General features: G+C 41.4%; 1 protein-coding gene across 2 annotated transcripts; it reads right to left on the bottom strand.

Annotated features, from left to right (window-relative positions):
• Positions 1–339: 339 nt before the first annotated feature.
• LOC123936268 (60S acidic ribosomal protein P1-like) lies at positions 340–9,059 on the bottom strand. Of its 2 annotated transcripts, none has more exons than XM_045996914.1 (2): positions 8,640–9,059; positions 340–838 (listed from the first exon to the last, which is right to left on the bottom strand). In XM_045996914.1, the coding sequence occupies exon 2, from the start codon at positions 718–720 to the stop codon at positions 379–381; it is 342 nt and encodes a 113-aa protein (XP_045852870.1). In that variant the 5' UTR covers positions 721–838; positions 8,640–9,059; the 3' UTR covers positions 340–378. The 2 variants fall into 2 exon arrangements, with proteins under 2 accessions (XP_045852870.1, XP_045852871.1); XM_045996915.1 differs by having other exon boundaries at positions 340–888.
• Positions 9,060–11,867: the final 2,808 nt, after the last annotated feature.

An 11,867-nucleotide genomic window follows, 5' to 3' on the forward strand; every position in this document is an offset into this window, starting at 1 on the left:
CCAGTTGGACACACTTACAGAAATCAACATCACTTACAAACATCCAGAGTTTGCCTTCATTTTATCCCTTATTAATGAGAAGTGGAAGAAATGTTTAGAGTCACAGAATTCCACCGCTACGTATGTCATTATTTTATTTTTTTCTCCTCTTAACATTGAGATAATCTACACAAAATTGCTTTACCTGGTACCTAAAATATATTAGTTGTCCAGTAATGTGTTCATTTTAGTCTTTTCATTGTTTTATTTCATTCATTTTTCCCTTTACACCTTGAAAAGATGCTAATTAAGAAATTCTAATCAATACAGTCAAACAGCAGACCTCATGTTTTCTTTTTCAAGAGTTCAGCTTTTTATTGAGCAGCTTATACAAGTGGTTTAGTCAAAAAGACCAAAGCCCATGTCATCATCAGACTCCTCAGATTCTTCTTTCTTTGCTTCCACTGTCTTCTCCTCAGCTGGGGCAACAGTGGTGGAAGGAGCGGGACCTCCTGCTGGTGCAGCACCCGCTGCGGGGGCAGGTCCACCAGCTCCTCCATTGCAGGTGAGGCTCCCAATGTTGACGTTGGCCAGGGCCTTTGCAAACAAGCCGGGCCAGGAGGGTTCAACATTCACACCCGCTGCTTTAATGAGGGCATTGATCTCATCCTCCGGGACCGTCACCTCATCGTGCAAGATGAGGGCCAAGTAGATGCAGGCGAGCTCCAAGACCGAGGCCATGGTGCTGGCGAGTGCTGAGCGGACGCTGCTGGGCGCGGTGCTAGTCCCAGGATGAAGTGAGGGCCTCACCCCAACATGGCCTTAGCTTCCTCGGAAGAACCGAGCACCTTAGCGGCAGCTGAGGAAAAAAGGAGACCTCATGTTTATCATCTGCAGAACTTTCTAAATCTGTAGAACAAAAACAAAACTTTTTAACGAATCTCATTACTGGCATGTTCTTACTGGTAATTTCACACATGTGACTCATCAAATTTTGCCTCTGTGTATGCCGAGGAATAGGAGATCTTAGATTGTTACTATGCCAATGTACTTAAGCATTATCTCTTCTTGTATTTCAGTGTTGTTGTCTACCATGCGGTCTGAGGACCTGGCCTTTGAAAGCACGATAGAACTTGCTCTCAATGCAAACACAGTAATTTCACTTCAACACTGTATCACGATATATCTAAACAACAAAATCACATAGTTAACCCAATCTAATTCAGTCACTTACTCATTTCAGGGTTTTATTTTTCTTAATCACTTTATATTTTTACTGTCCAATGCTCGCTTCGGCAGCACATATATATATTTTTACTGTCCACATGGAATTTTGCCTTTATGTACCTCCATCTCCAGAGTAGGCATATCAAACATTATGAACACAGTTCACTTACAAAGGCAAAAACTTTCTGATAATTCATCTCATGGATTACAATTGGGTTTTTAACCTAACTGATTTTTCCTCATGGAAAATTTTAACACACAAAATTACATAGTGCATTTGTTTCTTTACTTACTTGTCTCTCTTCTACACTAGAATATCAAGTTTAGGAGGGCAGGGACTATTTCTTTGCTGCTATATCCTCACTGAATACAGCACGCAGCACACAGCAGATGGACGATAATGATTTGTTGGATGGCTGAGCAGATAAAAAAGCACAGGGAAAGTCTGTCTGTACTTGTTCAACCTTACGGAGGGTCAGAAGTTTACACTATTAGTTGGGACAGGATGGCTCCAATGGAATGGAATTGAGTATTTTGCTTCTCTTAGGTCAGTTAGGCTCTGTGAAAGGACCAGAAGGTTAGGGTGTGGTTAAATCCTCCTGAGGGCTAACATTGTGAAAAACAGAATGCACATGGTTCCCATGAGAACCTGGTAAAGCTTCAAGAGATCAATGTGTGGGGAGTGGGAGGTCTATGACTGGGTCCCCATGGAGTTTTTGTCTCTTAGACTTGTCCATACCAAGCCTCTAGAAGTTGTCAAAGTTCAGCTTTCCCTACCCCAATACTGCTCCTAGTTTTCTGCCGGTGGATTTTTGCCATAGTAATCTATGATTCTCTGTATTCACCTGTCTTTCCAATTCTAGGGACAGCAGTCTTGCTTGTAAACTCACTTCTCTCAAAGATCTCAGAAGAGCTGTTGACTTTTTAGTTTGTTCACTTTTTTACTTCTTAGAATACAGTGGCGACTTCCCAACTTCTTCTACGGTGGACAAGAAACAGGAAGTCCAAGTATGTGTTCTTCATTCTATTTAAGAAATCTTTGCCAGACAGAAAATCAATTTCTCCTATTCTTTTTTCTAGATGTTTCATAATTGGGGGTTTATACTTAGGTCTATGACTCAATTTGAGTTTGTTTTGTGTGTGATAGGAGGTAAAATTTGAGATTCATTTTATTATCTGTATGTGGCTAGCCTCTATTTTCAGCATAATTTGTTGATCTCTACCCCACTGAATTGCCAATTGGCTTTATGTATGTGGTTCTATTTTTGGTTTTGTTATTCTGGTCCATTCACTTTTATCTTTTTTTTTCCTTTTAAGATTTAATTTTTAAGTAGTCTCCTTATCCACCCCAGGGCTTGAACTCACAGCCCTGAGATAGTCACATACTCCACCAATTGAGCCAGCCTGGCACCCCTCGTTCAGTTCTGTCTTACCTTTATGCTTATGCTACACTGTCATGATTTTTGACCTGTATAATGAATCTTGAATTTAAGTGGTGTAAATCTCCAAAGTTGTTCCTATTTTTTAAAATCATTTTGGTTATTTTAAGTTCTCTTCATTTCTTCATGTATTTTGAATGTACTTTTCAGATTCTGTAAGGTGTCTGTTTGGAATTTGATGGAGAATGGTTTAATTCATAGATAAATTTGGGGACAATGTACATTTTAACTGATTACTTTGGTCTGTTGGACACTTCTTTGTAAGCTTTGAAGGCAAGGTCTAAAATAGCCTTTACTCTAGGTTAGTTCATTCCTGCTTTTAAAAAAAAAAAGCATTTTATGTGTCTTTCCTGAACACCCCAGTTATCCTCCCAGGTCTGTGTGATCTCTGAATTATTCAGCACAGAGGTCCTGAGAATTTTCACCTCCTTAGCCTGATGAAGGTTACTCCTTTGTGTGCACAGATTAACATGCACCCACAATTTAAAACGATCCCTCTGCCTACTTCCATCCTTTATAGTATTCTGCCTTGCATGACCAGCTGGCTCAGGCTTCCCCAAAAGTAATTTCTGTTTTCTAAATGCAACAAGACAACACAGTTACCATTGGATTTCTCCTCCCAATGCCATGATCTGGAAAGTGTTTTTAGATAGCAAACGTAGTAACCATGATTTTAACCTCTTTTTTTTCCCTTGCTTTATGTGTCACACTCCCATGCTGTGTTTTCCAGTTTGTGAAAACAACTCTTTCATTTGGGCTATCAGGTTTTTAATAGCAGAAAGGGATATTTGATTCCAGTTAGTCTAATATGGACAAAGCTTGAACTTGTGAATATTTTAAATCAGAATTTTCTTCTCTGCTTTTGCTTATATAATAATACGTATGAACACTGATTTGGATGGAAGCTTTGTAAAATATTATGTGGAACCTTTACTCTTCTGCTTTTTTCCCTTCTTCTTTTACATTTCTCTCCACAGAAACAACTTTTATTGAATCATATGCTTCATGGGACCCCATCATCATCCTGTTAAGGGTGATATTGCTAGGTACTCTAACGACACCACATCTCGCTAGCTTAGCAGCCTAAATGATTCTTTCTCATTAGTCATGAGCCAGGCAGACTCTCCGTGGTAAGTCAGGTATCCAAGATCTTTTCATCCATGATGCTGAATTCACAAGCAGAAGAAGAGAACAAAGGGGTGATTATGCACAAGGTGTAATGATTAGGCTAAAAGTTCTGTTTTTCATTTCATCATTCAGAACTCACTTACATGGTTGCAATCAACTCATATGGAGTCTGAAAGACACAGTCTTCCATTGTGTTCATAGGAGGCAGTGGTGTGAGTGAATAATGACTCAGTCTTTACCACAAATACTAACTCATGCACAATGTCTCTATTATTTTATTTTATGTTATTTCTCCCTCTCTAGCTCTGATTAGAAGGCCCATTATCAGCCATCATCATAGGCAACTACTCTGGTGGATTTCCTTTGCTATGACTTTTACTCGAAACTTTGAGTTTTATATAATATGTATGATATATACATACATATGTCTATATCTATATCTATATATTTAAATTGTGCTGTGCCTAAGAATTGTTTATACTTAGTAATATGATTTAAAATGCATTTCTGTTGTCATATGTATCTTTATAGAATATAGAGATTTTAAAGTTTTAATTATTTAGCATCATAACTTGAGATCCTAATTTAGTAATTATAAGGCAAGGAAAACATTCAATAAAAAAGGACAAATAAATCAAAAAACTAAACAGACATAAAATAAAATAAAAACAAAATTAAAAAAAAACAAAAAGCAAAAATAAGCTTTCAACAGAACTGAGATTCACAGCCATGATAGAGACACAGTGATATAGTTTTCAAAAATCATAAGAAATATATTAAGAACTGTCATTATTGGGGCACCTGGGTGATCAGTCTTTGCGTTTGGCTCCGGTCATGATCCCGGGGTCCTGGGATTGAGCCCCGCATTGGGCTCTTTGCTCCACGGGGAGCCTGCTTCTCCCTCTCTCCCCTCTCTCTCTGCCTGCCTCTCTTTAAAATTAAAAAAAAAGAAGGGCACCTGGGTGGCTCAGTGGGTTAAGCCCATACCTTCGGCTCGGGTCATGATCTCAGGGTCCTGGGATCGAGTCCCGCATCGGGCTCTCTGCTCGGCAGGGAGCCTGCTTCCTCCTCTCTCTCTCTCTTCCTGCCTCTCTGCCTACTTGTGATCTCTCTCTGTCAAATAAATAAATAAAAATCTTTTAAAAAAATTTTTAATTAAAAAAATAAGAAATGTCATTATTATTTGTAATCTCAAGAACTCCAAATTCTGCTTATTTCTTCCATTTGTATCTTCCTTTCCCCAAATTATTTTATAGGCATCTGTCTCATCTATTGATCAGAGATCACCACTCTATGTCAGAAATATCCTAATAGAATCTGTATTCCTAATATTTCTAATAATGTTTTCTAAAAATAAAACCAAAAACAAGGTACTCACTAACATCATTTGAGAATCATAAATTTATGACATTTCTCTGTTCACATAATATGTGCACATACATGTATACTATATACTCATATTCTTACAAAAACAAGAATATAAAATGCATATACTAATTGAGAAACAAGCCATGAAGATAGTTTAGAAATAAGGAATTGTTCAAATCAATTAAAATTGTAGAGTTTTTCATAAATTTCTATTGCCGTATTAGCAAATTGGAGGTTTTTTGAATGGCTAATTATCTCCTTAGAAAGTATATATCTCTTCTAGCCTAGGTGACAGACAGGACCAAACCAGGGAATATTAGTAGTTGGATGGTATCAATGAGTTCTGAGTTCCAAGGTTGGAAAGTAAACTAGAGAGCTCCAAATGTGGAATTCCTGAAAAGTCAGAGAAACAAGTTAAACAAGAGAGCAACTGGCAAGGGGTGGAATGTCTTAAAATGTGTCCATTTCATATATGATATCTTTAAATATGCAGGTTTTCTAGCGCTGAAAAATTTTCCCTTTTATGCCTAGTATTTTAAAAATTTGTAATCATTGCAAATATTGAACTTCAAAAATGTTGTTATGGGGCCTGTGGGTGGCTTGGTAGGTTAAGCATCTATCTGCCTTTGGCTCAGGTCATGATTTGGGAGTCTTGGGATGGAACCGCATGTAGGGCTCCCTGCTCAAGGCGTCTGCTTCTCCTTCTCCTCTGCCCCTCTCCCTGCTTGTGCTTTTTTTTTTTCTCTCTCTCTCTCAAATAAAATATTTTTAAAACATTATTACATCTATTTTTTAAGTGCAGTGACACATTGCCTGATATTGGAATGCTAAATCATCCTTGAATACTTGGGTAAGATCTTTCTTTCATGTCATGTGTTACTGTCATGTATTTTACAGGGTAAATGTACTATTGAATTTATATTATGTTCCTGACCTTTTCCTTTTTTTTTTTTTTAAAGATTTTTTTTTTATTTGACAGAGAGAGATCACAAGTAGATAGAGAGGCAGGCAGAGAGAGAGAGAGGGAAGCAGGCTCCCTGCTGAGCAGAGAGCCCAACGCGGGACTCGATCCCAGGACCCTGAGATCATGACCCGAGCCGAAGGCAGCGGCTTAACCCACTGAGCCACCCAGGCGCCCCTGACCTTTTCCTTTATGACAAGTTTTTTGATTACCTTTATACTGTTGGACTGATTTCATTGTATGGGCTATCTCAAATCCGTTTCTGTTTTGCTGCTATGTTTTGAGAGTTCTTTACACATTCTGGTTACTAACACTTGGTCAGATACGTGGTTTGCAAATATTTTCTCAGTCTTGGTTTCAGGCTCTCAGAGTCCCTTTCACAGAGCCTGAATTCTTAAGTTTGGTGAATTCCAGCTGATCCGTTCCTTTACATGAATCACACTTGGAGTGTCAAGTCTAAACTCTCTTTGCTTAGCCCCACAGTCCACATATTTTTATTAGAATTTTTCCTTTAAAGTTGTATAATTTTACCTTTTACCTTTAAGTATGTGATCCATCCGGAGTTCCCATTTGTACAAGTTGTGGGTAGGATGAGTGGTTTTAAACAGAGACGCTGGATCTAGACTTCGAGTTATATTAGAAAGCTGTAGGAACCAAAACAGTCTGGTCCTGGCACAAAAACAGACACATAGACCAATAGAACAGAAGAGAAAACCCAGAAATACACCTACAACTACGTGTTCTGTCAATCTTTGACAGAGGAGAAAAGAATGTCCAAGAGGAAAAAGACAGTCTCTTCAACAAATGGTGTTGGGAAAACTTTACTGCTACACACAAAACAATGAAACTGGACCATTTCCATACACCATACACAAAAGTAAACTCAAAATGGATTAAAGACCAAAATGTGAGACCTGAGACCATAAATATCCTGTAAGAGAGCACAGGCAGTAACTTCTTTGACATCAGCCATAGGAACTTCTTTCTAGATATGTCTCCTGAAGCTGGAGAAACAAAAACAAAAATGGAGTATTGGGACATCATCGAAATCTTCTGCATGGGGAAGGAATCAACAAAACTAAAAGGCAACCTACTGAATGGGATAAGATATTTGTAAACAACAAATCCGATAAAGGGTTAGCATTCAAACTCTATAAAGAACTGGTACAAGTCAACAGCCCCCAAAAAACAAATAATCCAATTAAAAAATGGGCAGAAGACTCGAACAGACGTTTTGCCAGAGAAGACATCCAGATGGACAGCAGACACATGAAAAGATGCTCACCATCACTCATTATCAAGGAAATACAAAGCAAAACAACGAGATACCACCTCACATGCATCAGAATGGCTGAAACCAGCAAGACAAGAAACAAGTGTTGGTGAGGATGGGGAGAAAGGGGAGTCCTCCTGCACTGTTGGAGGAAATGCAAATTGGTGCAGCCACTCTGAAAAACAATATGCAGTTTCCTCAAAAATTTAAAAATAGTTACCCTCTGATCTAGGAATCACACTACTTGCGTATTTACCCAAACAATAGAAAAACACTAATTTGAATGCGACCCACTCACCCCTGTGATTACTGCAGTATTCTTTAAAATTTACAGTGCCAAACGGTGAATGCAACCCAAGTGTCCATCAAGAGAGGAATGGATCAGAAGATGGGACATATATATATACAACGGAATATTATTCAGCCACAAAAATGAAATCTTGCCATTCACAATGGCATGGCTACAACTAGAGAATATAATGCTAAGTGAAATAAGTCAGAGAAAGACAAGTACCATATGATTTACTCATGTAGAATTTAGGAAACAGAACAAATGAGCAAAGCGGGGGAGAGAGAGAGGCAAACCAAGAAACAGTCTTAGCTATAGAGAACAAATTGATGGTGAGCAGAGCAGGAGTTGGCGGGGGGGATGGTTGAAATAGGTGACGGGGAGCAAGAAGGACACGTGTCCTGATGAGCACTGGGTGATGTAAGGAATTACTGAATCACGTATTTTATACCTGAAACTTAACTATACTGGAATTAAAATAAAGTATAAAAAATAAAAATAAACGATACTGCATAAAGCTCCCTAGATCTTTCCGCCCTATGAGATTATAAGGGAAGTCTGCGACTCAGAAGAGGGCCCTCACCCAACCATGTCAGTGCCCTGACCTTGGACTTCTAGCCTCCAGAAATGGGAGAAATGAATTTCTGTTGTTTTAAAGTCACCCAGTCTCTAGTCACTTGTCACAGCTGACTGAGTTGGACTGCTCATAAACCAGAACACACACAGTACTGCATTGTATGGACACACCAGAGATTCATCTGGCTCCTCTGAATGACTATTATTTTTCCCCAACTTTTTGTTCCTGAAACAAGGAATGCTGAAATCGATATTCTTAGAACATCCATATATACCTGAATGCTCCCCACACCTATTTACTGTCTGCTGACTTTCCTTGTGGTTTATGCAAAGGTAAACTGTATTTACTCAGGTGGTCAAGTTGATCGATTATATTTCCTTTATGGATTCTGGACTTACTTTTATGCTTCCTAAGACCTTGTCCACTCCAACGTCATACACTGAAATTGATCCATCCACGTTTTCGGCCAGTACTTTCATGGTTTCAGTTTCACAGGCAGGCCCACTGGACCCCCATGGAATCTTCTCTGTCCACCCTGGAGATGGAGGAGCACCGCTGTCGCTCTGGGAAGCTGGGGTAGGGCATGGGGGCTGCTGGCGTCTCTGGGAAACTTTGATGTTTTCCTCTGGCACAGGAGTCGCCAAGAGTCAGCCGCCTTCTCCTTGGCAGTCCCGGGCAGGCAAAGGCGGTTTCAGGACACCTCTTGGATAAAAAAGTCAAAGCCCTTCTTCTGCGTTTGGAGTCACGGGGTGCCAGGCCTGCCGATCCCGCTGGCCCTGTACTCCGAGCCAGGCTATCCCGGTCCACAACCGGCGCCCTATGCCCTCCTCGCGCTGGGAAGTGGGATCCCAGCCAGACCGGATTCAATCCAACCTGCAGCAGCCACCTGCGCACCCCGCGGGCCTGCGTCCCCGGTGCACAGCCCGCACTTTTGGCCTGTTGTCTGGCGCCACCTGGCGTCGCCGTCGTAGTGTGCCTCCAGAGCAAGGGATGGGATTTGGCTGCAGTCCGCGAAGCAGCGTTCCGGAAGGCCCAAGGTGCTCCCAGAATCTCCTCGCGGGGCCGGGTGTCTGCAGGTCTCCAATCCGCCGAGGGCTGTACCAGTAGGTTTGCTGGGGAAGAGGTGGGCCTCGCACTTCCCTCGCAGAGGGTCATCCAGCACACGCCAATGTCCGACCGCCGGCGGGAACCGACTGGAGGGCCGAGAGGTTACAGGATAGGGCCTTCGGGACCCAGAGATGGGGACCCCGCAGTGCGGAAAGGGCGCCACGGGTTCTCCGTGGTTCCCTGTGAATCGCTACCGTGGCCCATACCCGCCACGGCCAACTCCCATTTCCTTCCCCACCTTGCCAGGTCTCAACAGGGGCAGGGACAGGTTTGGGGAGCAGTGGGAGCCACCGAGAAAGGCGATAGGACGTGGCAACTCGCAGGGTCCCCTTCTCAGGGACACATGAGCAAGGGGACGGCGGGCCAAGTGTTGGGGCACCCGCTGAGCCTGAGAAAAGAGCAGGTTGGCGGTCCTGACGCCTTCTGGGGTCCAGGTTGACCAGCAAGACCTCAGGATTGCTTTTGGGTCAATTTGAAGTTTCAGATATGAGACCCACCCTTCCCCCCCGTTGATTGGAAAATCGGACTTAAAAACTGGCACCAAGATACCGTGGGAATAAACGGACTTGGTCGCTGGCGCCAAAATGAGGGCTGGAACACTTTTGTGTCACGGAGGGTAGACCAGGTGGACAGACTGGAACCCCAAATGAACAGGTTAATCTGTGGTGTTTGTCAGATAGAATAGGAATAGGTGTCCTGAGGTTTACAGCAATGATACTTTTTATAGAAACATAAAGTGTTATAAGGACACCGGTGCTAAATTTTTTTACATATATATGAATTATAATATAAATTTAACTATAAATTTGAGCTACTATAAATAGTAAATAATTCTGGTTTTGTCATTGCTTTAACCATTATTGTAATAATATGGATAATTTTATTATTTATTTTTTCTTTTTAAATTTAATTTCAATTATTTAACATATACTGTATTATTAATTTCAGAGGTAAAGTTCAGTGATTCATCCATCTTATATAATACCCAGTGTTCATTGCATACATTCCTCCTTAGTGCCCATCACCCAGTTACCCTATCCTACCCCCTCCCCTCCAGCAACTCTGTTTGCTTCCTCCGATTAAGTCTCTTAAGGGTTGTCTCCCTCTGATTTCATCTTGTTTCCTTCTCTTCCCCTATGCTCCTCTGTTTTGTTTCTTAAATTCCACATATCAGAGAGATCATATGGTAATTGTCTTTCACTGATTGACTTATTTTGCTTAGCAAAATCCCTCTAGTTCCATCCACATCATTGCAAATGGCAAGCTTTCATTTTTTAAAATATCTGAGCAATAGTCCATTGTGTGTGTGTGTGTGTGTGTGTGTGTGTGTGTATCCCACATCTTCTTTATCCGTTCAACTGTCATTGGACATCTGGTCTCTTTCCATAGTTTGGCTATTGTGGACATTGCTGCTATAAACATAAACATTGGGGTTCAGGTGCCCCTTTGGATCACTACATTTGTATCTTTGGGGTAAATACCCAGGAGTTCAATTGCTGGGTGGTAGGGTAACTCTATTTTCAACTTTTTGAGGAACCTCCATATGGTTTTCCAGAGCGGCTGCTCCAGCTTGCATTCCCGCCGACAGTGGAGGAGGACTCCCCTTTCTCCCCATCCTCTCCGACATCTGTCCATTCCTGACTGGCTCATTGTAGCCCTTCTTACTAGTGTGAGGTGGTCATCTCATTGTGATTTTGATTTGTATTTCCCTGATCCTGAGTTTGACATGTTCTTTATAAATTTTGGATAGTAGCCCTTTATCTGATTTTTCATTTGCACATATCTTCTCCCATTCTGTCCCAGCGGTTTCCTTTGTTGTGCAAAAGCTTTTTTCTCTGGATGAAGTCCCAGTGGTTCAGGTTTGCCTTTCCTTCCCTGCCGTTGGAGACGTGTCTAGCAAGAAGTTGCTGCAGCCGAGGTCACCGAGGTTGCTGCCTGTGTTCTGCTCCAGGATTTGGATGGATTCCTGTCTCCCATTTAGGGCTTTCATCCATTTTGAGTCATTTTTGTGTCTGCTGAAAGGAAATGGTCCAGTTTCATTCTTCTGCATGTGGCTGTTCAATTTTTCTAACACCATTTGTTGGAGAGACTATCTTTCTTTCCATTGGATAATCTTTCCTGCTTCATTGAAGATTAGTTGACCTATTTATTATTATTACTTTTTAATATTTTATTTATGTGTTAGAGAGAGAGAACATGAGTGGTGGGAGGGAGAAGCAGACTTCCCGCTGAGCAGGGAGCCCAACTCGGGGCACAATCCCAGGACCCTGGGATCATGACCTGAGCAGAAGGCTGATGCTTAACAGACCAGGCCACCCAATGCCCCGCTGTTATATTTTTTGAATAGTTTCTCTATCCACAAAGGGTGTCCAATGGACTGAGGAAAGGATGGAAGGATGGGTTTTTGTCCACGGATATTTCTGAATCGTACTCATGAGACCGGCAGCACTCACACTGGCTGAGAAGAGTCCAGGCAGGGTGCCCCTGGTGAAATTTTCAGCTCCACTCTGGAGCCAAGA

This window comes from Meles meles, unplaced genomic scaffold, assembly GCF_922984935.1.
Source record: "Meles meles unplaced genomic scaffold, mMelMel3.1 paternal haplotype, whole genome shotgun sequence".
In the NCBI taxonomy this organism is placed as follows: Eukaryota; Metazoa; Chordata; class Mammalia; order Carnivora; family Mustelidae; genus Meles; species Meles meles.